The following is a 26145-nucleotide window of genomic DNA, read 5'->3' as shown; positions in this document are numbered from 1 at the left end:
TTGGGGGGCCCAAATCCTTTTCTTGAAGTGGTCGGTCTCCACCCCGTAAAGAGGGGCAAAATAATCGAGGATCAGAACCAATCATAAAAATAAATAGCACTTTCCCACCCCCTTCGGCGGGTACAATACAAAATTTTATGAAGATTCCAAACAACTTCGGTAGGGATTTGTTGACGCTAATCTGGGCAGGACCGGAGACCAGACAAAGCGCGTCATTCGAAGCTCCACTCTAGACAAACCCGGCCCGAAATAATTCACCGGAAAGGACAGGCGTATCAATTTAATCTAGGAAAAAAAAAAAAAAAGAAATAAAAGCTAGGTGTCATGTTCCTGTCTCATGAGCACGATTTTGCTGTTTTTGTTGAGGACAGTCGGGAAAAACAATGCAATTGCGCTGTCAATACTAGTTGAGAACATTTATGAAAAAAAAAAGTGAAATGAATCCAGTTCAGTTGAAATTTGTTCACGAAAAAACAGCTCGCGTTAATTTGTTCATAAAAATTGTGAACATTTGTTCATGAAATGGTAGAACAAAAACATTGATTTGCATATGTTCAAGAAAGAAAAAGAGCGTGACCGTTTGTTCACAAAAAACAGAGATCATGAACAAAAACTTCAGTTTTCATTTGTTCACGAAGATAGAACATGTCATGAAAATTTGTACATGACATAAATGAAGAAAACATATTATATTTCAAATGTTCATGAAAAAGTTCAAAAATCTCAATTTAGACAAGACATTTTTTCATGAAATGGTTGAACAAAACTTGTTCCAATGTCACTTGAACATGAAGGAAAAAATCATGAAAAAGTTCATGACAAAAAAGTCGCGTTTTGTTCAGCAAAAAGGTGACGCAAACATGTTCAGTTCCATTTGTTCATGAACTGACCGAAAACATGAACATTTGTTCAAAAATTGAGAATCTATTTTTTTAAATTTTGTTCAGTTTACATTTCTGTATGATGAAGCTTTTGAGAAAAGATTGTGCCCTTCAATTCAATTTCTTTTCAAACAGATCAGGAACACTTTCTTAAAATGGGTGAATGAAATATGTTCATTTTCTGTTGGTTATGAAATGGAAGGTCGTGAACATTGTTTAATGAACATTAGCTCGAACATGTTGGTTTAAATTTGATCACGAAAAAGAACATGTCCTTCAGTTTGCTCCGTAACGACTTGCTCATGCAATAGATGAACAAAAACATGTTCATTTTACATTTGATCATGAACAAAAACATGACTTGAAAATTTGTCCACAAAATACATGAAGAAAGCAATTTATGTTCCAAATGAACATGAAAATGTGGAAGATAATAAATTTTCATTTGGAAATTGATAAAATGTTTTTAAATCGTTGACGCTAACATATCTAATTCCATTTGTTAAAGAAGATCTTGAACATTTGTTCACGAGAAGTAAAACAAATTTGTTCATTTTAACAATGAATAAAATTGCCTGAGATAATCGACGCAAACATGATAATTTCATATTATATATCAAGGAAAAAGAACGTAAAAAATTGTTGACGGAATTAGAATAATCACATTTACTATAATCAGCATGAACAATACACTCAAATATCATCAATTAGAATTTGTCCATGAAGAAAATGGTCAAAAACACTTCTTCATGAAAGAGTTTAAGCTAGTTTAGCTTGTTCGTGCAAAAGGTGGAACAACCATTTGACATTTGTTCATGAAAGAAAGCGATCGTGAACATTTGTTCATAAGTAGAGCAAAAACGTGAACATTTGTTCGTTGAATGAGAAGTCTTGTTCAGTTTTATTTTTTAATACTTTCAGTCCAGATTTCTTGATGACGCTGCTTTTGAGTAACTTTTTTTTCAATTATTATTAACTGTGATTCATCCCTCAAGAACGAATTTGTGTCCATTTCCAGAGTTTTTTTTTTAATGAAAAGTTCTATAAGCTATTGTGTTTTATATGGTTATAGCACCATTTCAAAAAAAACTCTAGATTTGTTCATGAATAGTTCATGAATTACGATGAACATTTGTTCATCAGATGGTGACAAAAACATTTTGCATTTTTAACATGAAAGTAAATGTGTTTATTGGACCTTGGATTCTTAATTTGTTCTTAAAAAGAGAACGATATTTCCACAGACAAATAGACGTAAATCTTTGAACAAATTTATCAAAAAAAAACATGTTTCACCTCTCACTAGAGTCATCTAGTTATGAACAAACGAATTATACCAAATATGTGATAGTTTGCGTGCACACAATTTCAAAGAACTGTCAAGCGCGTGTAAATTAGCTGTGGTAAATTCGAAATAGCCGTGGTGAGTTTCAGAACTTTCAAATTGACCGTTAAATTGATGATTGAAAGTGATTTATGTTTGGTCCTTTAACCTGAATCAAAAAATTTGGCTTTAAAATAGCAAATCTTTTTCCACACTTTAAGCTGAATCGCTCAGCATTTTCCCAATATAAAATAAATTCACCAACGAGACCGCGTGAACTCGTGTCGGGTGAAAAAACCACAAATTGATAAATAAACAATTTGAGTGATAGCTGGACTATTTTTAGGTCCAACCTGTTTACCCGAGTCTATATTTTGCCTTTAGTTTACACATCTCGCTAAAGCAAGATGGAAAAGAATCGATTTCCTTAATCTTACGACCTCCCTTCCCTCCTTTTTCTTTGTCGTACATTTTGAACGCCATGAAAAGAAAACCACATTTGTAGTGCCCTCCACTCCAGTGCCTCCACACAAAAGTGCCCTTGAACACAATGCCCCAGGGTCTCGATCCCCCCTCTATTAGCCCAAGGTAACTCCCGAAAAAGCTTTCATGATAAGCTGATATTTTTTACCTGAAAAGAAAAACTAAGGGGGGGGGGGGACCAAGCGCTTAAAAGGTAATTTATTTCCTTTGTTATTCTCGCCCATCAAAGAGAGGAATGGCACAAATTAAAAGCCGCGCCTTAGATGTTTTCCCCCGAGAGGGACGACAACATAACCTCAAAGGGACACACACACACCTGCGGCGAGGCTTGACCTTCAACCTCAGCCTGAATGGCGGGCACAAGGCAAAGGAAATTCCTGCCTTTCTTTCATTTTACCGCGCGGCTTTTCCGGGGCCAACGCAAACGCCAAGGAAGCAATAACACTTATTTATAATAACAATATTTTTTGTCAGCAAATGAAACTACGGAAAAGGAAGGGGGGGGGGTCACTTCCGTTTGCCGCGCAATCGAAAATCTGGGGGCGGAAGTCGGACCCCCGAACCTCGCCGTTGGAGATTTTCTCGAAACTCGCCGAAACATGCATAATTTATGACGGGAATAAATTATTCTCGCGTACATTATTAGTTGAGCGGGGTAGGGAGGTCATTTCCGAACTTGGTCCGCCCCGAACAAGGATTTGTCCGGTTGCCAAGAAATGGTTCATTGTACGGGGCCGACAGTGAGTTAAATCCGATCGGAAGGAGCTTTGGTCAGCGGCAGGAAATGAATCCGGGATAATGTCTCGAGATGGAATGACCTAGATCCAGAGGTAGTGCTTTTGAATTACTAATGAGTTGATAGTGATTATCAGCCAAGGGTTAGTGGGAGGGGTTGTCCATAAACGACCCGTGATTGACTTAACGAGGACAAGTCTATCAAATCTTGATTTATCACTTCTTTTTGTGGCTTTTTTAACTGCTTTAACGTAGTAATTTGTTTCCCTCTTTTAAAAAGAAAATACAAATTTCTGTTAAGATGGCATTACATTGCAGGAAACTCTCCGTCCAATCCGGTCAATCTGGAACCGGTTCCCGAAATTCTAAGAAAGGGTCAACTTGACTACTTTGATGAACTTCCGACATGCTGCATTTCAAGCTTCACTTTTATACAGACTTTAAAGGATACGACATCGTTTGCGAACCCAATTAGGGCACTCTGGAACCGGCTACCGGGGCCCATAGGGGGACACTTCCGGATTATGCAGAGAACCCCATCATGTTGCATATCAAACTCCATGAAATTGAGCGATATGCTGAACTACAGTCATGCCGTCGATCTCGAATCCAAAATGGCCCACTTCGGAACGGGTTATCGGTGACCGCTGAGGACACTTCTGGAATCTGCAAGAAACTCTGCCATGCGACATATCAAACTTCATGAAATTAAAAGCCTCGTCAATCATGCCATTGCTCTCAGACCCATCCAGGTCACTTCGGAACCGGTTCCCAAAGGGCAACTGGGGACAATTTTCAGAATACGAAAAGAACACCATCATGTTGCATATCAAACTTCATGAAATTGAGCGATATGCTGATCTACAGTCATGTCGTCGTCGATCTTGGATCCAAAATGGCCCACTTCGGAACGGATTATCGGTGACCGCTGAGGACACTTTTGGAATCTGGAAGAAACTCTGTCATGCGACATATCAAACTTCATGAAATTGAAAGATGTGACAATCTTGAAACATGCCATTGCTTTCAGTCCTAATCTGGCCACTTTGGAACCGGTTCCCGCAGGGTAACTGGGGACAATTTCCGAATTTGAAGTGGATCTCATCATGATGCATGTCAAACTTCATGAAATTGAAAGAGTGAAAAAGTGTCAATTTTGCTGTCCGTTGACCCCGGCCGACTCCGTAAAGGTCAAGTTTGATTTTTAGGTTAGACAAGCAGAAGTTTTATAGGTGAGAACTATCTCGCGATGAAACATGCAACAAAAAGTAAGATTTTATCATGTAAAGATATGACAACAAAAGCTTTTCCAGTCAAATATCCCATCACAAAATCACGTATTGAGATCAACGTTGCCAGATTATTTTGAGGGAAATCTGTATTTTCTTAAAAATAAATCTGTATTTTATCTGTATCTTGTTAAATTCGAAGCCATAGACGACATTTTGAAATTTTTAACAACAGATTTAATTTTTTTTTTTTATTATTATAGACATTTTACCACTTTTGTGGCATTTATGTCTTAAACAGATTTAAGCTTTTTAATCATATTAAAGCATAAATTAATAACTAAATTGTTGAAACTTTCAAATATAACCGTTTTAAAAAAATCTGTATATACATATTTTTGGGATTTCTAAGATCGAAAAATCTGTAAAATACAGATTTATCTGTATATCTGGCATGGCTGATTGAGATTCGTAATCCTGGCCGGGATCAACTCGATGACAGATATCTATTTATACCGATGACAAACAAAACAACCTTTCACCCAATTCGTAGCATCATCCCCGTTCCGTATATCCCAATCCAAATCCGTCATCGATGAATCTTTCATGAATTTGTCACCGGGCGGATCCCATCCGGAAAAGGTTTTCCCCCATTAGAAATCGCACCTAATCGCACACCGATATCGGCGGGACGGATTTTTACCTTTTTTACCTTCTTCTTTTCACCACCCACATTTTCGCTTGATAGATGGCGCGCAAAATAACAATTCGTCAATCGTGTGCTTGATTGATCCCCCGAGGGGACAACGCTCGGAGTAATGAAAATAAACAAGAAATGGGTTTGGCGGCTGCTGTCCCGGCCTTGGTGGGGGTCCTTGTCAGGACCCTAATCAAACTGTTTCCCCCGTTTTTTTCTGAGGGGAAAAACAAATAAGCAATAATGGAAACTCGTGTCCTTTCTTAACTCAGTGTTGGAATTTTGAAAAGCGTTTTTTTTTCGTTTTTAATTACGTGAGAAATTCTGACGAGATTTTGCTTGTGTGCGTAAAGCTGCTATCTATGCACAGTTGCATACAAGTATTAGTGAAAGAATCGCGAAGTTCTAATGCTCACCACTAGGTGTCGCACATTTCGTGTCAGATTTTTCTCGTTTGGGTGTAGCAAGCAAATCCAATGCTTAAAGTCCACTCACAAAACGACTCCCACGTCGTCGAGTGAAACAAAAAAAAGGGACGAAATGGGGTCATCTCAGAGATCACCCCCAACTCCCAAAGAGGACGAGGGTTTTTTTCGTTGGTCCTTCATCAAGGGTGCTGTCCAACCCAAACCAAGGGAGGTAGGACAAGCCAGTGGAAAAGCAAACATAAAATGTTGCTCGAACAAACAAGGGAATGTGGCTCAACCTCATTTTCGAAATATTTTCCAACTCCCACCACGTCGACGCTCCGTACAGCCGAGGAAGGAGGTTCAAGGGGCGCAGGCCCCTCGCAGAGGGGCGGCTTGATGAAAATTTCGTTCTCCAACCTGGTTCAAAACGAGGCTCTCTCGCTCTGCCGTTCCGGTATGACCTAGATTGTGTCAAGCTCACAAAAAAGGATTTCATGTTTGCCGTTGCCGAGCGCACACCTCAACCGTGGTGGCTTCTGATTTTTCTGGTTCTTCACGGGGGTGGGGGCGCCTCCCGACGGTTTGTCGTCGTCATGTTCCAACAAACTCATCGCGTCATCGTTAATCTTCTTGTCGAGCGGGGAGGTTTTTTGGTCGGTCCGTCACGTGGAGAAACAATGGAGAACCGGTCGGTGGCGACGAGAAAAAATATATTATATTGGATTTCCCATGTGTGACGGATGTGTCAAATAACGTGCCGCAAAAACACAATAAGACATTGCCGGCGGTTGGCGGATGCCAAGAAGAGGTCGTTGATTAAATTTTCTTGGTGTGAAAAGAGGCGTTTTTTTGTTGCGGGGACGCCGAAAGATCAAAGCCTACATTTGGGCGTAATACGAAAATGATAAAAGATGGCGCTGCTTCGAAACGAACATCAGGGAAATTACTCTCTGCCGTTGTACAAATAACGAAGCAGCAAATACACGTCAAATTGTGATTGATTAACGACTGTACCGGCGCAAACAAACTGTTAACGAGAACTTGTTAACTTTGGGAGCCGACAAATGGTTCTACGAAAATTGTGTTTATTTTCGAAGCATTTATCAAAATTCCATGTATTTTGACGCTCGCGCCAACAAAGTTACACCGAGATAAATCATTTCCGGTGTGTTCCACACACCGGTGTGCACGACCTTCCCAACGCGCGGTCCATTGACGCCATCGGCGAGTTACATTTTAAATACACATTAAATTTAATTAGTGAATGGCACATCAATAAATCAATGCCACCTTTAGTCCGACCAGCTCGCGCAAAATCCATTTACTCGTTTTTTCCCTTCCTCCCTCCTGAAACTCTGTGGTGTAAACAAACGGCGCGCTGAACTCGGGCGCGATCACCTGGCACACGTGTTACAAGAAATGGGGAAAACCCCGCGCAGATGTGGTCCGAACTTTCGCGAAAAACAACAACTCAAAAGAAGGTACTCACCGTCCGCATCGACCTCGTTTATCATGTCTTGCAGCTCTGCTTCTGTGGGGTTCTGGCCTAACGATCGCATCACGGTGCCCAGCTCCTTGGTCGTGATCGTGCCGTCACCGTCTTTGTCGAACAGCGAGAACGCTTCTTTGAACTCGGCGATCTGTTCCTCTGTAAGTTGATCGGCCTGTAAGGTAAACACAGAGAGAGAGAGAGGAATATAGTTAGTGCGAGGTTAGGATTTAGGTTTGATAGATTGCGAGAATTCCTTTAGATTTGACCACTTCTGGATAGAAAACCCATTGTATGACGACGACCCAAAGGTTTGCAGCTCTGAAGCCCATGAAGCAAAAGTGTGAAAAACTTAAATTTAGATCTGTTTTTGTTAAGCGTGTAACCCTTTTGACAGCTCGTTAACGAGCTCTAATTTCTCTTCCGAACAATAGATGGCGAAGTGATCACTTGAAATTATTTGACAGCTCGCAAGCCCATACAGCAACATTGAGATAAACTCGATAAACTTAGAACTTCAGTGTTTAATGACTCAAGTGTGTCTAAAAGTAATCTGATTGCTTCCACCGAATGTATTGATAACTTGAGAAGAAGAAGAAAGTGAAAAAAAAACAAATTTAAACGAATTTTTGTTAACAGTGTTAAGCTTGCAATCTTCACTACATCATTTACGAATTCTAAATCAAATCCAAAAAATAGATGGCGAAGTAATAAGAGAAAACATTTGACAGGTTACAAGCCTATGCAGCAAAAGTGATTTAAATTTAGGAAAGTGATCTACAAGTAGCCTTATTGCTTCCGCAAATAAAATTGTCAAATTAAGAACCTATGCAGCAAAAGTGAAAAAAATCTCATATTTCAACTCATTTATCTTAAAAGTGTAACGTTCACAAGCTTGCAATCTTTGCCAGATCGTTTACGAGTTCTAAATCAAATCCGAAAAATAGATGGCGAAATGATCAAAGAAAACATTTGACAGCTTGTAAATTTTGGAAAGTGTATTTATGAGTAGCCTTATTGCTTCCACAAACAAAATTGACAAATTAAGAACCTATGCAGCAAAAGTGAAAAAATCTCAAATTTCAACTTATTTACTTAAGAGTGTAACGTTTACAAATCTTTGACAGCTCACCAATGAGCTCTAATTTCTGTGTTAAAAATCAAATTTAAACCAATTTTTGTTAGCTTGCAATTTTTGCCAGATCGTTTACGAATTCTAATTCAAATCCGAAAAATAGATGGCGAAGTAATCAGAGAAAACATTTGACAGGTTATAAGCCTATGCAGCAAAAGTGATTTAAATTTAGGAAAGTGATCTACAAGTAGCCTTATTGCTTCCGCAAATCAATTTGACAAATTAAGAACCTACGCAGCAAAACTGAAAAAAAAATCTCAAATTTCAACTATTTTTTCTTAAGTGTGTAACGTTCACAAATCTTTGACAGATCGCCAAGGGGCTCTAATTTCTGTGCCAAAAATCAAATTTAAACCGATTTTTGTTAACAGTGTAAAGCTTGCAATCTTTACTAGATCGTTTACGAATTCTAAATCAAATCCGAAAAATAGATGGCGAAACATCATAGAAAACATTTGACAGCTTGTAAGCCTATTGCTTCCGCAAACAAAATTGACAAATTTAGAACCTATGCAGCAAAACTGAAAAAATCTCAATTTTCAACTCATTATTCTTAAGATTGTAATGTTTACAAATCTTTGACAGCTCGCCAATGAGCTCTAATTCTAGTGTCAAACAATAATGCAGAACTCAAATTTTGATCTGGTTTTACTAATCGTTTTGACAGATCGTTTGAGCTCTTATTTCAGTGAAATAAAAGCCCAGTCAGCAAAAACCACATTGTTCGTAACAGTGAAACGTTTGTAACGTTTTGATAGATCTTTAAAGAGCTTTTGACAAAGAACTTTGTCCTAAGGTTTCTATACGGGGTGTCAATCCAAAATTTTCGCGAAGCGAAAACGTTACGTGACGAATTCCCCTCTCGGCAAATTTCCCCTCTTTTTGGTGCACGCTGGTTGGATGAACAAACGTTTCCCAATCAGTCAATCGAGAGACGTGAGATTGATGTATCTAAAATCACCCCCACTCCACCTCATAATTTTCGGATCGTCGACGAGCCAACAAAACTCGGCTCGGTCGGTCCCGAAAATTCGCTCATCTCATTCAGTCTCTAGACGCTGACGTGGAAAGAGCTCGTTGTTAACAAGAAAAGTTTTGGAGGATAAGGAGTAGGAGTCAGTTACGATGACGAAGAAGAGGAGGGGCAGCCCCCTTCCCGGCCCGCCGGGTGACCCCCTGCTGGCGAAAAATCCGTTCGCGCCGCTCGCCAACCCTGGACCAGCACCGGCAACCTCGCCGGCAACCGTTCCGCGGAAGGAGAAGCTCCCGCCTTTTTTTGTGAGGTCGATTGAGGGTAACCTCAAGGCCGACCTCGACGCGTTGATCAAACGTGGCCTCAAGGCCACAATGAAGCTGTGCACAGATGGGTTCAAAATCATCGTGCCATCGAAGCCCCACTTCAACGCGGTGTTGGAGTACCTCCGGCAGAAGAAAGCTGCGTTCTTCACGCATGACATCCCGGCGGACAAGCCGTTCAAAGTGGTCCTGAGGGGCCTCTACGAGATGCAGGAAGGAGAACTCACCGACTACCTCTCCGACTGTGGCCTGAAGGTGGTCGCGGTCCACAAGATCCGCCGAAAGGAGACCAACACCAAGTTCCGCGACCAACTCTACCTCCTCCACCTGGAGAAGGGGAGCACGACGCTGAAGGACCTCAAGCTAATTAAGGCCGTCGCAAACGTGGTGGTCGAGTGGGAGCAGTATCGCCCGGTCCATCGGGATGTTACGCAGTGCTGGAAGTGCCTGAACTTCGGCCATGGCGGCCGAAACTGCTTTCTCGCCTCGCGCTGTCCGAACTGTGGTGAAAACCACGACCAAGCCCAGTGTGCCGCTGAAATCCTGGTGGCCAAGTGTTGCAACTGCGGTGGTGATCATCCGTCGACCGATCGTGCCTGCCCCAAGCGTGCTGAATTTATTCAGTTCCGGAAGAACGTGGCTGCCCGGAAGAACAACGGTCGTCCGAAGCCAACCCCAATCAACCAGGAGAGCTTTCCAGCTCTTCCCAACCGCAACAGAGTTCCGAATCTCGAGCCAATTCCGCTTCCGGGCCTGCGGCCTAAGCCAGCTCCGAATCCGGTTCCCCCCGGCTTCCAGAGATTTGACCCAACTCCAGGAGTCAAGCCCAACCCGCCCGGCGATGGCCCCAGACCGAGAACCAAACTGCTCACCGCGGCTGAGCTACTCAACACCTTCAAGATCATGTATGCCAAGCTCATGCAATGCCAAACAGTCGAGGAACAGAGTATGGCGGTCCTCGAGTTCACCTATCAAATCGTTTATGGATAATTACACCCCAACCCGCATCCTCATCTGGAACTCCTGCTCTATTGGCAGGAAAACATTGGAACTAAGCGACTTTCTTCGATCAAACAACATTGAAGTCGCTGCCATTTCGGAAACACACCTTAAGCCGGGGGATAAAGTCTGGGTGCCAGACTACGTTCCGGTTACACTCGAGAGAACGCGTTGCAAAAAGGGCGGCGTCGCTGTCCTGGTGCATCACCTGGTCCACTTCCGGGTCCTACCCAGTCTACAGACTAAGTTCATTGAGGCGGTCGGAGTTGAGGTCGACACCTCGTCGGGCCCTGTCGCAGTCGTGGCTGTTTACTGCCCCAAGCAATGTCGGATCGTTGACGGATCGCTGGCCGACTACAAGAACGACCTACTCAAGCTGACGCGTCGCTTTCCACGATTCATCATCGCCGGCGACCTCAACGCCCGGCACTCGCTCTGGGGCAATCCAAGCAACAACAGGAACGGGAACGTACTTGCGGAGGATCTTCAAGCTGGCCATTACGTCGTCCTGCATCCGGAGAGCCCGACGTTCTTCTCTCGCGCTGGCGTCGGTTCAACTCTGGACATCGCCCTCACGAACTTGTCGGAGTTTTGCACACCACTCCAAGCTCTCACCGAACTCTCCTCGGATCATCTGCCGGTGATCTTCAACCTGGAGGCCAGGGTCAACGAGAGGCAGCGTCTGAGGAGGCACAACTACCATCGCGCCAACTGGATTCGATTCAAGCAGTTTGTCGACGACCGGGTGGAGGAGAACCCGGTGCTAGACTCGAAGGAAGCCATCGACCGTGCCCTGCTAGTTCTCGAGGACTCCTTGAACGAGGCCAAGGACCTGTTCATCCCTACGGCCGAGGTTTCAAGTAAGTTTGTGAACATTGACCCTGAAACCAAGAGAATCATGTCCCTCAGAAACGCGGTTAGGAGGCAGTACCAAAGAACTGGGAACCCAGGTAGGAAGGCTCTTTTCAAGAAGTTGAATAAGATCGTCTCGGTCAGGGTAGAAAAGTTCAGGAACCGGCAGTTTTCAAAACACCTCAAGTCCATCCCACCCTACTCTAAGCCCTTCTGGCGCCTAACTAAGATCTTGAAAACAAAACCCAAACCAATCCCGCCCCTGAAATCCGATGACCTTGCCGTCACGCCCGTTGAAAAAGCCAACCTTATCGCGGGTCACTTCCTGACCTCGCATAACCTGGGACGTGACATCGTAAGCCCAATGGAGGGTCCCGTGCTTGAGAGCATGCACCAACTTGCCCACACGCCGTGGGTGCTGCCGGACGACCAAAAGATCACGCTGGAGGAACTCTCCGGCTGGCTGAAGGGACTGAAGAACATGAAGGCACCGGGCTTCGATGGGATCTTCAACATCGTACTGAAACACCTGGGGGAAAAAGCGCGAACACTTCTTGTGGCCATCTTCAACCGCTGCCTGGAGCTGGGATACTTCCCGACTGCCTGGAAGCGGGCCAAAGTAGTACCAATACTCAAGCCCGGCAAGGATCCGTCCAGCCCGACCAGCTATCGGCCCATCAGCTTGTTGTCTTCCCTAAGCAAGCTGTTTGAGAAGCTGATCTACCGCCGCCTCCTTGCCCACGTCGAGGAAAACAACATCCTGCTGGACGAGCAGTTCGGCTTCCGCCGGGGTCATTCGACAGTCCACCAGCTGCAGAGAGTCACCAAAATGATCCATCGAGCCAAGTCCGTTTCGAAAACCACCGTAATGGCGCTGATGGACATAGAGAAGGCGTTCGACAACGTGTGGCACGACGGTCTGGTACACAAGCTGATGCAGTTCAACGTTCCCACCTACCTGGTGCAGGTGATCTCCGACTACCTGGATAGGAGAACCGCCCAAGTCAACATCGGAAGCTCTGTATCGGACCCGTACGATTGCCCAGCTGGAGTTCCTCAAGGCAGCATCCTGGGCCCGCTGCTCTACAACCTGGACACTTCCGACATTCCACCTCTGCCCGGCGGCGGCACGCTTTCCCTTTTCGCCGATGATTCGGCCATCAGCTACGAGGGGCGGAACATCCGACATCTCGTCACCAAACTCCAGAATGGCCTGGATGTCTACACGCGGTATCTCTCCGACTGGAAGATTTGCGTGAACGCGGCGAAAACGCAAGCAATCGTGTTTCCCCACCGCAACACGGATCGGCTCAAACCAACCACAAAGCTGAAGGTGCTTGGAACGGAGGTGGACTGGTCGCAGGTCGTTCGGTATCTCGGACTGCTGATCGACTCCAAGCTGCTGTTTCGGTACCACCTCGACGACAGGATCATCAAGGGCATCGCGATGCTCAAGAAGCTGTACCCGATCATTAACCGTCGGTCGAAAGCATCGCTGAAGAACAAGCTGGCAGTGTACAAGATGGTGGTGGCTCCGATGCTGCTGTACGGTTCCCCGGTCTGGCAGGGGTGTGCCATGACCCACCGGAAGAAGCTGCAGGTGATCCAGAACAAGTTCCTGCGACTGATTCTGAACCAGCCCTGGAGAACAAGGTCCTCTGACCTCCATCGGCTCGCTAGCATCGAACCTGTCGACGCGAGGCTGGCTTCACTGGCCGAGAAGCATCGGAACAGGGCGTTGGTGTCGGAGCACGGGTCAATCCGCGGATTGTATCCCTGAGTGAGTGTGGTTGGATGTGTGAGAGTGTGTTAGTTTTAAGACAGCGTGCTTTTTAATTAAGCTAGGTAGGATATTTTAATAATTAAACATTCGGCAAATTTTTTTGCACCATGTAAACTAGAGAAATCTTGAGCATTCCGGTTCATTTTGAGCACCACAACGCACCTAAGACTGAAAAGCAAAATTTGCTGAATCCCTTTATATGTAAAAATTCCCTGGACTGGCGACAAAATAAAACAAATTTTATCTAACGTAAAAAAAAAAAAATCCCGAAAATTCATTCTATTGCTGGACGTCGACGAGAACACATCAGAAGCAGACGGCCTGGAGGCCCGGTAGCAGATCTCCTGGAGGCAAGGACCAGCCAAGCCGTGGCAGCCGAAATGAGCGGGAGTCTACAATAGGAATTGGCTACCACCTTGAGTGGCCAGTGCTCTTAGAGGTGTGCCGGAAATATTTGGCGAAAAGTGCGAGTTTGGGCAATCTGGGACATGAAATTCTGGCAGAAGTGGCCGAAATTTGACATTCGGCAGTAATGGCCACACTCCGGAGTGGCCGGGGCTCTCGGTGGTGTTCCGATGGGGGGTCATTTCCCGTGCCATGAAAGTTTGGACGATATGGTTAACAAACTTTGGGGTTTTTGATAATCGACATGGAATTTAAAATTTCAGCAGAAATGGCCACAGTCCGGAGTGGCCAAAGCCCTCGGGGGTGTTCCGAAGGGGGGACCTTGGTGGAACCATAAGAGTTTCGACAATATGGGTTTGATACTTTAGGGTTTTTGATACTGAACATTAAAAGTAGCAATTGGGCGAAAATAGCCAGTGCCCTCAAGGAGTGGTTAAATTATTTAAAACGCTCAAGCTTGTAACTTTCGGATCGTCGTCTAGGCCACAGCAGCAGCAGCAAAAGAGAGCGCAGAAGGTGCAGTTTTTCGTAGCAACCCAGCGGACAAAAACGACTAACACTGCATCGCAGGAGAAGAAGCCCACAGGACAAGAAGAAAAGAAACAATGCCAAGCTCACGGTGCACCCGCCTGTCGCCGAAACAAATCTGCCCGCAATTACCTTAACGCATCTTCCCTGCAGGCCATCGGAGAGAAGTCAATGGGGAGAAGCAACGCCTTCGCCAATCCGTGTGGAACAGCAAGTCGCCGCAGGGGCACTTCGGAACGTTCCTCTATAAGGTGCTGGAGCAGGTCCACCCGGACACTGGCATTTCACCCAAAGCTATAAAGCGGTCCGAATGGCACACTACACCTCGCGGAAGGCCATGTCCTCCCGGAAGATCCAGACCGCCGGCTGCTGCTCGAAGGGAAGAAGACCGTGACTAAGAATACCACCTCGAATTGATCACCGGTTGCTGCGATTCTTAAAAACCATTTTTCTGACAAACCAAATCTGGATGGGAGTCGACCTATAAAGTCGAAATAAATGGCTTAGTAATTTCCGACTCCCGTCGACTTTTCTTCGCGAACGTTCATAACCAAAACAGAGAAGGTGCACCGAGAAATGTCAAGGGCAACGTTGACGAGTGCGAGGGAGCCAAGGTTACTCTAAGACAGGTTGGGCTGTATTTGTAAGGCTGTATTGGTGCGAACACGGAGAAAAATATAAAACGTCAGTTTCCGCATGAAAATTCATTTTTAGAAATTTTTTATCTCCGTGCATAGTTGACGACGAACCCAGTGACGTCACAAAGTTTGTTTTTCTTTTGAGTTAAGTGGCGGACGGGCGATAATGAGTTGGTTTTGAGGAATCGGTAGCGATATTCTGCCCCAACTTGACTAAAATTATCGCAAAATAGTCAATAATCGTAATGGAAGGTAAGTTGCAGCATGATTATTTTATCAGAACATATTTTAAGTCAATCCTGCCTCCAAATACAGCCTCATCTACTCATCGTTGTCGGCTGTTCCTAACTGTCTTCTCCGACTCGGACCGAACCAATCTACGGGACATATTCCGCGACAAAACCGGGGATGACTTAGAGTGCACAAATGCACCGGAGTGTACGTAACGCGGCAGGACTCACTTAGCACGGCGTGCACCAACTGCGTCGAGACGTTTTACTTTATCGACGAGTTCCGGAACCTGACCGAGTTTGGAGGAGGATGTTGGCGGCGGAAGTGGTTACTTGCCGCAGACGGTGATTGTGAAGGGTCAAAAGGGACCGGCAAAGTTGGGTTCGAGTTAGAGGACGTGGAGGAGATGGTGGCTATTAAGCAGGAGGTTGGCAGCGATGACGAGGATGAGGTAAAAGAAGGCAACTGGGAGGTGGATCCTCTTACGCTGGCCAAAGCAAACGAAGTGGACCAACCTCGCATCGCAGTTGAACACAACCGTAGACGAGCTCAAACGCCACTGGAAGTGCTTCGAGGACATTTACTACGCCCGGCGGAAGTGTCTCCAAACCGGTGAAATAAAATCGAACCACCAATGTCTGCAGGACCCGTTCTTCCTACTTCTTGAGAAAATGTGGATCAAAATGCCCGACCAGCCCAGGTAACCGGATACATCAGCCCCGAAGAAGTGGAACCTCTTCCCGCCAACAATAGCATACAGCTCACCTAGCCACCCCGTTTGGCCAAACGGGACGAAACGTTCGACGAGGTGGCCGGCGAGCTGGGCATGTCGATGCCGGAGTTGAAGCACTGGCATACACTGGGCGGAAAAGTGGCCACCAAAAACATCAACACGATCGCGGCCATAATCACGACCCCGACAGAGGTTGAAAGGATGGGCAGGTATGCAGGAGGCCAACGATATTTAGATCCATGTCGTGCCGGAAGATTACATCGAGGATGCCAAGGCCGGCGGCGTGATTTCATGCATCACGAGCAAATCCATCTGCATTTGGGGCTTGGATCCGCATAGCCGAATCCCGCAGGACAAAGTGAAATCCAAATCTAAGAAGAGCATCCACCAAAACCGTCTCGTCGAAGGTGACGCTGAGGGGCAACCTCGCGGTCGATCCCGGCTCCGGGCTGGTCGAAGTCGCGCACGTCTAAAAGCGGAACAAGAAGTTTTACGCTCATTGCAGTCTAAATTAAATCAATTTATATATTTTTGTAATAAATAAAACCTCATTTAATGCTTTCAACTACTATATGTACCTGCTTTTTATTCTTTTAATCGAGTTTATCTCGAAAATCATCGTTTAATTTAAAATAATTCAAATTTTCATGCAAATTCGTATATTATCCATAAGAAACGAGAACTTTGTGACGTCATCACTCGAAGCATCGCAAATGTTGACACTTTTTGGGTTACTAATACTAAACCAACACGTTTTCAGCCCAACCTTTCTTACAGTAACCTTGCGAGGGAGCTTTCTTTTATTGCGTAACGCAAAAACGGTAACTTTTGGAACCAATATTTTTAAAAAATAAATTTTATTGAAACTATTCAACAAATCTAGTGTTGTTTTTGAAAAGGTCCTATAAGCTATTTTGTATCATATGATTATAGGACCCTTTCAAAAATAAACTCTGGAAATCACAAATAATTTAATTTAATTATTTTAACACAGCTTTCGAATTCCCCTTCCCCCAACTGCGTCATGTAATAAAAGAAAGCTCCCCAAGTGTTTTGAAAACAAAGTCTTGTCAGTTTTATGGTCCGAAGCAAGGGAGTGGTTTTACGTGCTCTGATTAAAACGGAAAAGTTCCAGGTGAACGCGGTGGAGACCAAGACCAGACGTTGCGACAAACGTTGGCCCATTAGCTGGCAGAAGTCTTGCTTCGGGGAGTCACTGGAACGAATTACACGCCGAAATTCGAACCTAAACACCATCCAACCAACATCCGGTGGGACGTGGCTGTGGGAGCCGAGAAGTATGCCGCCCAGCAGCAGTTCATCCCGAGAAATCAGCACGAAGAAACGTTCCTGCTGCTGTTGATAGCGGAAGCACTTGCGGTTAGAATGCGATTCTTTAGCAGAGTTCCGGAGGCAAGAATGCACTCGCTGGGTAACGCGACGGTCATGTACGATCTGGCGACGCAGGTTACGGATCGCTAGGATCAGGTGGGACTGCTGCAGGATACACTGGAGAAGACGATGAAGTTGGCGTTTGGTCCATGGGTCGCTACCGGCATGCGGTTTCTGCCCTCAAGGAACAGGCCAAGCTAGAACTGCAGAACAGTTTGAGCCGCAAGGTCTGAAGCGATCGCGAGCCACGTCGGAATCGGTCTCCAGCAGGTTGCCGTAGCTTCCAATCTAGTCTCCGAGAAAAATTGCTACACCAAGCTACCTTTTTAAGCTCTGGAACGCGCCGTAGAGTAAGACCCAAATGACCACCTGTCCGAGAACTACCTAGCATGCCAACACGTGTTCAACTACAACATCTCAGAAAGATCCACTTCACCAGCGCGCTGTCCCTTTGCGCGGATCTTCCGTCCAGTCTGCGCCTGATCTTCCTTACCGCGAACCGATGTCCCAAGCAAGCCCTAACCGTCGCTCAGGACGCAACGTGAAAAGCCATCTCCACGTGAAAGCCCATCTAGAACTCATTCTTAAGACGTTGAAACGGCGCTGGAAACGGTCTAGCAGGTGCTTTCAATCTGACGCGTAGTCTACGAGGTGCAGCTGGCCAACGCCATCTGTGGAATGGAGCACGACCACGAAAAGTACGCTGACAAGCGCAGCGTGCTGCAGATTTCTGACGAGGATTTCAGTGAGTATTGGTTGAGTAGCTTTGCAGATTTCATAAATATGATCGTCGTTCCTTTTCCAGCCTCGATCCACGCGGCTTCGCTGGCCGCGACACGTTCAGTTTGCAACCTGGGTCGCAGGAGATCTGGATCCTATCTATCTATCCAGCTCAAAATCTGGCTGCGGTTGGCTGTCGTGCACATCGCGATCGAACTACAAAATAAAGCCATCAACTGCATTCAGGAGGCGAGCCTGATCAATCTAGTGTCGCAGCAGGTCAAGTACAAGGTAACGTCCACAATTGGGTCAAGTTTCAGTACATCTGTTATAATCACAACTGATTGCCTTGCAGCGCGACCAGATTCACACCTGCCAGCAGCAGTGGACCGAGGCGAAGCAGTGCATCCTGAACGTCGTCTCGGCGATTCCGTATCACACGAATGCGCCCAGTGCCCTGGGCGGATCGATCTCAACTATCCGAAGATTTGGTTCCTGCTCGGTCAGGTCATTGTGGCTTCGGCGGCCACGACGCTGCATTCAACAGGACTCTAATGACCACCAGCCCGCGTCTAACTATAATATTTCCGAAGTCCGGATCCACATCACCAGCACGGAACATCCGATCAGTTTGCCCCACTCCTGACCGCAAACCGACGCCCCAAGGAAAACAGCTGTCGTTCAGTACGCCACCGAAGAGTTCCTCGACAACCTGAACCTTTTCCACGTGAAAAGCAATAGGTGCTGTAGCTGGCCAACGCCGGCAGTGGCATAGAGCGACCAGGAAAAGCACTCCGTTACATTATTTATTTGTGTAAAATAAAATGTGAAACTGCTTATGTTACACGTGACCAGTATGACAAAGAACTTTGCAAACAAAATTTACTACAAATATTTCCCCAAATTTTACAAAAACACTGCATTTAAGAAGCAAAATTTGCGTGCTTGTGTGTTGTGTGTGTGTGTGTGTGTGTGTGTGTGTGTGGGGTGGAGGGATGGTGGGGGAGTATTGTGAATTGATTTCTGCGATGCACACTTTTTCCGTGGCAAAAAAAAACGCTTGCAGAAATGTGGGAATGATAAATTGCAGGGTGTAATAAATCGATTGCAGCGAAATCAATGCAATTGAAAATAACTCTTTCGTAATCAATTAGAGCCCTAAAAAGGGCTATTTAATGTTTGCTGTTTAATTTTTTTTTGAGTCGTTGAACGCTTCCGGTTCCACCCAGCTCGAACACTTCCGTCGACAGGTATTCCTCGATTTAGTTGACTCATCCGACGGGGAACTAAGGTCCAACTCAAGACGACCGTGTCTGCATCATCATTAAAAAGATCGAATAAAAATCATTTCACCACAGAGTTAGCATGAAACCACTGTTTTCGTGTGCAAGAATGTCATACGCACGTGTGTGTGTAGGTGTGTGTATGAGAGAGAGAGAGAGAGAGAGAGAGAGAGAATGAGAGAGCACGGGGAGGGAAAAATCGTCTGCTGCGAAAATGTACAAGAAAAGCCAGAATAACTGCTTCGAACATTTTGGAACCCTGAATAGGGCATTTTAATTTTTACTATTGATTTTGCTGCCGCCGATTGCTGGCAACAGCCTTCCAAAAACACTGGCTCAGCAAAAATCCCATCGGAATGACGTTGAACGCTACAACTTGGTCCTTCCGGTTCCACTCAGCTCGAGTACCTCCGCCGTCAGGTATTTCCGGTTTGGTTGACTTATCATCAGCTTTCATCATTTGCTGCTGCGTCGTCCCTTTCACGTTGAAAGTCGAGAGTGAAATGATTGCGAAAATGAGAAATCGCCTTATATTTATAGCTTTTTGTTTTGGCATTTGGGCCACGAAGAAATCTTGGTGGCGAATGCAGTAGAAACGGCAAAGTGTGCAAAAGGGGCGGAGCACACGTTGACGCGTTTTGCGCACAAAACCAGTGTTCCTAGTGAAAATTTTATCATTTCTCTGTTGACCACCGTGGAAGAAACATGGTTCGGACGAGTGCTGTGGTAAAATCGACTGCTGCTGGTTCAGCATTTTGCCAAGAAGATCGGCAAGGTCAAGGCGAAGGAGGCTATCGTGAGGAGCATCTTCAAGCAGCTGGCCAGAGAAGCGGCCCAAATGGCGTACTACACATCGCAGAAGACCAGGTCCTCCAGGGTGATCCAGTCTACCGTCAGACTTCTGCTGCCCGGAGAGTTGGCCAAGCATGCCGTTTCCGAGGGGACAAAGGCCGTGCGGTTCACGATCCATGGAAAACAAACGGCCCTTTTCAGGGCCACCATTTTCTCACGAAAGAGTAAATTCTTGAAAATTCTGAGGTGGATTCAACCTGTATGGTAGAATTAAGGGGTATCGTTCGGGTTTTACACAATAATTATTGAACTGAAAACAAGTTTAACAATAATAAGTTCTAGGATGCCATTTGAGAAGGGCGCATGAGTATTTTGAAAGCTGAAATTTAGTTTGTTTAAAAGTAAAAGTCGCGTTGAATTCGACCTTCAGAAATGGCCCAGTAATTTCCGACTCCCCCCGTTGACATTTGATCCGACTTATCTTTGCGAACATTCAAAACAAAACAAAGAAGGCAAAGCACACCCAGACGGAAAAGGGGGGCGCCTGGTGGGCGTTTTGTCTTGGGCGCTGCACTTAGCTGCGCAAGACGTCTGGCAGATTTTCCCCCCGACTGGCCCAAGAATGTTGCCAGAATTCTGGCGAATATGCAACAAACCGGTCGTGCACGGTTCAACCGATTGAACCGATTGGTTTTTGTGCCAGACAGCTGTGTGTTATTCCGCCAGATTTTTGCCAGATTCGTCGGGCGTCACGCAAAACCTGGCTAAAAGAAATGTGCCAAGTGTGTCTGAACTGCACGACAAACGTCCGCCTGCGCCAGACACTTAAATTTACCAGATTTTTTTCCGACCGGGCAGGAATGACGAGTGGCAAGTGTTTTGTAATCTTTCATCAAAATTCAGTGTCAGTGGACGAAAAATTAATCGAAAGTTAGAAATTCATGTATAAATCTCAGTTAGGTCAAGCCGGAGACGACAATTGAGCAGTGCCGCGGGGAGGGCAATTGGTCGAAGGTGATCGAGTTGGCGGACGAGCTCAAGTCGGGCTAACCGCAGGTTGGTGAGTCATTTTGGGAACGTTTTTTGCGTTGAATCGTGAATAAACTAATGGGTTTCCTCTTAGTTTGCGCGCAGAGAGTTTGGCCAACTTCCTGATGGGGGAGAGCTACCTGGGAGGCCGCCAGCTTCAGTATATCTGTTGTAACCACAACTAATCGCCTTGCAGCGCGGCTACATCCAGTAGCAGTGGGCCGAGGCGAAGCAGTGCATCCCGAATGTCGTTTGAACCCTGGGCGGATCGATCCCAACTAAACGAAGATTTGGTTCCTGCTCGGTCAGGTCATGGAGGCTTCGGTAGATTGCGTGGCCATGACGCTACGTTCAACAGGACCCAAATGACCACCAGCCCGCGTCTAACTATAATATTTCCGAAGCCCTGATCCACATCACCAGCTCTTTACCGTTCCGCGCGGAACACCCGATCAGTTTGCATCTGTTTGCCCCACTCCTGACCGCAAACCGACGCCCCAAGGAAAACATAGCTGTCGTTCAGGACGCAACCGAAGAGTTCCCCGAGCCCCGAACCTGGATCTTTTCCACGTAAAAAGCAATAGGTGCTGTAGCTGGCCAACGTTGGCAGTGGCACAGAGCACGACCACAAGAGCACTTCGACACGCACAACGTGCTGCAGGCAATTATGTGCGAGAATTCCCGCAAGGATTTCAGTAGGTATTGTCCGAGAAGCTATGAAGATAGATTACGATCTCCCTTACCTTTCCAGACTCGATTCAGCGATTCGCATGTCGTGTCCCGCACGAGCATCCTCAGTAAGAACCCATTCTTGCAGCGTGGTCCACCACCAGCAGCAGTGAGCCGAGGCGAAGCTGTGCATCTTGAAGCCGGCTCGGCAAATCCGTACTACACGAGTGTGCTCTGTGCTCTGGGCGGATCAATCCTGACTGCGCGTGGTTTTGGTTCCTGCTCGGTCGGGTCATGGATGTTTCGGCGGATTTTCAGACTCCACACGAGTCCCGTCCCAAATCGAGCACGCCCTCAGCGAAACCGCTAGCTCGTTCAGTCCACGGCCTGGGCCACAGAACACGTGGATAAACCATTTCAAGATCTGACTGCTGCTGGCGAACGTGTACCTCACCATCTAACAACGCAACGAATCGACCAACTGTATCCAAGAGGCGAGCCTGAGCAATCCGGTGTTGCATTAAATCATGTTCATGGTACGTCCATCGGGTCAAACAAAGAACATTATCAGTAAGAACTCATTTTCTTGCAGCGCGTACAAATCTACATCTACCTCGAGGCGTGCCATGGGCCATGAAACTGCCCGAGAATTTGGTACCTGCTCGGGCGTGTCATTAAGGCGGATTTTATAGCCACGGCGCAGCAGTTCGAGCCGCCCGACCCCATGCTTCGTTCACCTCGTTTGGATTGGTTTCGAGTTACACTAAAACTTCCGATTACGCTCAGACATTACGCTTTGTATTTGGTCGATTTCTCTAGAACGACGAAAATTTTTCAAATTTTTCAAATCAATTTATACGTCTTGTGCTGATCTACAAATTGCATTCAAAAGAACAAAACATTACACTGTTTTCGAGAAATCAACCTAAATAAAAAGCTTAACGCCTGCGCGTAAACGAGGGTTTTAGTGTAATTGCTTCGACGTGTAAACCTGAATGCTTATGTTCGGATCACTACTTGCTACTTTTTTGTAATTGTAGTTTAAATTAGGAACACTTTTCGGGATTACTGAGGTGTATTACTTCACGTTTGTTTGTGTATATTGTTTGCTTCAAAAATAAAATATAGGATATTTAGAATGACTCGCTAATCAAAATGAATTTGTGTTTGAAACCCCGAAATTAAAAGGTGCTTTTCCAGATCCAACAATTTAGCGACGAAAAAGTAATTCTTCATCAAAAATAATTTGAATTTCATGCGTTTTGGTAATCGTGCTATACTATTGTGCATTTCAAAAGGCCAAAAATTTTGCTACGCAGATTCGGATGGTACACGCTAATTTGGTCTTATGAATTGAGCTTCCCCTCTTGGGACGTAAGAATCATGTATCTAAAAGCCAGGGGAATTGAGGGGAAAGCAGTGCTCACAAAGCTTTATAAGGCAGTGTCAGTATGTTTTTGACAAAGAACTTTGTCCTAAGGTTTCTATACGTGGTGTCAATCCAAAATTTTCGCGAAGCGAAAACGTTACGTGACGAATTCCCCTCTCGGCAAATTTCCCCTCTTTTTGGTGCACGCTGGTTGGATGAACGAACGTTTCCCAATCAGTCGATCGAGAGACGTGAGATTGATGTATCTAAAATCACCCCCACTCCACCTCATAATTTTCGGATCGTCGACGAGCCAACAAAACTCGGCTCGGTCGGTCCCGAAAATTCATTCTATTGCTGGACGACGACGAGGACACATCAGAAGCAGATGGCCTGGTGGCCCGGTAGCAGACGGCCTGGAGGTCCGGGAGCAGATGGCTTGGAGGCAAGGACCAGCTAAGACATGCCGGTCGCGTGAGTCGATCATTGGAACTGGCCACCACCTGGACTGGAGTGGCCGGAGGCCCCAGGGATGTTCCGATGGGGGGACATTTTCCGGACCGTAAGAGTTGTGGCAATATGGGTATCAAACTTTATGGTTTTTGATACTGGACATGAAATTTGACATTTTGGCAGTAGTGGCCACCACCTGGAGTGGCCGGAGGCCCCGGGGATGTTCCGATAAGGGGACATTTGCGGAACCATAAGAGTTGGGGCAATATGGGTATCAAACTTTAGGGATTTTGATACTGGACATGAAATTTGACATTTTGGCAGTAGTGGCCACCACCTGGAGTGGCCGGAGGCCCCGGGGATGTTCCGATAAGGGGACATTTGCGGAACCATAAGAGTTGGGGCAATATGGGTTTCAAACATTAGGGATTTTGATACTGGACATGAAATTTGATGTTTCGGCAGTAGTGACCACAATCCGGAGTGGCCGGAGGCCCCGGGGATGTTCCGATGGGGGGACATTTGCCGAACCGTAAGAGTTGGGGCAATATGGGTATCAAACTTTAGGGATTTTGATACTGGACATGAAATTTGACATTTTGGCAGTAGTGGCCACCACCTGGAGTGGCCGGAGGCCCCGGGGATGTTCCGATAAGGGGACATTTGCCGGACCGTAAGAGTTGGTGTAATATGGGTACCAAACTTTATGGTTTTTGATACCGGACATGAAATTCGACATTTTGGCAGTAGTGGCCACAATCCGGAGTGGCCGGAGGCCCCGCAGATGTTCCGATGGGGGGACATTTGCAGAACCGTAAGAGTTGGGGCAATATGGGTATCAAACTTTATGGTTTTTGATACTGGACATGAAATTTGACATTTTGGCAGTAGTGGCCACCACCTGGAGTGTCCGGAGGCCCCGGGGATGTTCCGATGGGGGGACATTTGCCGGACCGTAAGAGTTGGGGCAATATGGGTATCAAACTTTATGGTATTTGATACTGAACATGAAATTTGACATTTCGGCAGTAGTGGCCACAATCCGGAGTGGCCGGAGGCCCCGCAGATGTTCCGATGGGGGGACATTTTCTGGACCGTAAGAGTTGGGGCAATATGGGTATCAAACCTAATGGTTTTTGATACCGGACATGAAATTTGACATTTTGGCAGTAGTGGCCACAATCCAAAGTGGCCGGAGGCCCCGGGGATGTTCCGATGAGGGGACATTTGCCGGACCGTAAGAGTTGGGGCAATATGGGTATCAAACTTAATGATTTTTGATACTGGACATAAAAAGTTGCATTTGGCCATTATCTGAAATTAAGCAGTTAAAATATGCTAATGCTAAGCAGTTAAAATATATTGCTTATTAGGCAGGAAGTAATAAATAGACTACTGCAATGCACATTTTTTTGTGCCACTGTGAAAATCTGTTTCTGGAAATTTAGAATAACTATCTCGTAATCATTAAGAGCCCTGTAAAGGGTAGTTTTTAATGTCTGCTGTTCAAGTTTCCTTTACTGCCGCCGATTGCTTGCAACAGCCTTGCAAAAACATTCCCGCATCTTGGTAACTTTCGAGTGGTGAAGGAAAGTAAATTGATTTCACTTCGATTTCTATTTCAGCTCCACTTGCAATTTCCGTCCCCTTAGTTCGATAGGACGGTTATTATAAGGGGGGAATTTGGACCGGACATTCTAATCGAAAATTTCAACAATCATCTTGCAAAGTTCTTTGTCATACTGGTCATGTGTAACATAACCACCTGCACCTTTTTTTGTAACGAGCAAAAAAAAAAAAGAGTTACCTTGAAAACCACTTGACAGCTCATAAGACCTTGCAGCAAAATTCAGAAAATCTTCGATACATTTAGGTACAAAAGAGTGAATCTGCCAGAACCTTGCTGCTTCCTTAGAATTCTTTCAAAGGTAACCATGGATATAAACAAACTGTTAATCCCACTAACTCTAGTGGACTTGTACATTTGCAACTGAGAGTCCATGCAGCAAAAATGAGAAAAAACTCACAATCCAGTACATTACACACAAGTGTGTATCAACCACCAACCAATTTGCTTCCGTAAATTTTTGACAGCTCGTAATCCCATGCAGCAAAAGTGAGAAAAACGCACAATCCGGTACGTTTACACAAGAGTGTATCAAAAGCAACTCCATATCACTCATAAAACTAATTGAAAGGTATAGTTTCATCAGGACGTAACCTTGGAACAAGCAGTGAGTTCCGCTCACTCTTTTCAATGTTTACATTGACAACTTAAGAACCCATGCAGCAAAAGTGATAAAAAAACAACCTCACAGATCTGTAGATTAAAACAAGAGTGTATCGACCAGCAATAAAAGTGCTTCCGCAAAACAAATTGACACCTCAAAGCCCATGCAGCAAAAGTGAGAGAAAAACTCACAACCCGGTATATTTCCTGAAGAGTGTATCAACCTGCAACCTAAATTGCTTCCGCAAAACCTTATTTTCCAATTCCGCACATTCCTCCTCTTCCACAGCCCCGATCATGAACTCCAATATCCGACAAGATGATTATTCTCCCATTTCTCAAAATCCCTTCTCGCGCCAT

The 26145-nt window shown here is 45.5% G+C and overlaps 1 protein-coding gene, 1 long non-coding RNA gene and 1 pseudogene across 3 annotated transcripts in view; 2 read left to right on the top strand and 1 right to left on the bottom strand.

Moving 5' to 3' along the window:
• Positions 1 to 26145, bottom strand: part of LOC120419134 (calmodulin) — a 79172-nt gene that overhangs the window by 35070 nt on the left and 17957 nt on the right. The window contains exon 2 of the mRNA XM_039581722.2: positions 7249 to 7423. Within this exon, the coding sequence (XP_039437656.1) occupies positions 7249 to 7423 (175 nt within the window). The remainder of the gene's footprint in view (positions 1 to 7248; positions 7424 to 26145) is intronic.
• On the top strand, positions 16656 to 18880 carry LOC120419133 (tetratricopeptide repeat protein 7B-like; annotated as a pseudogene).
• On the top strand, positions 20891 to 23068 carry LOC120419136 (uncharacterized). Of its 2 annotated transcripts, XR_005605664.2 has the most exons (5): positions 20891 to 20939; positions 20992 to 21095; positions 21159 to 21759; positions 21816 to 22269; positions 22326 to 23068. It is a non-coding gene; the product is annotated as an uncharacterized LOC120419136 (long non-coding RNA). The 2 variants fall into 2 exon arrangements; XR_005605663.2 differs by having other exon boundaries at positions 20897 to 21095.

This window comes from Culex pipiens, chromosome 2 (assembly GCF_016801865.2).
Source record: "Culex pipiens pallens isolate TS chromosome 2, TS_CPP_V2, whole genome shotgun sequence".
In the NCBI taxonomy this organism is placed as follows: Eukaryota; Metazoa; Arthropoda; class Insecta; order Diptera; family Culicidae; genus Culex; species Culex pipiens.
Note: the sequence above shows the minus strand (reverse complement) of the source record. Positions and strands in the feature narration are given on the sequence as shown.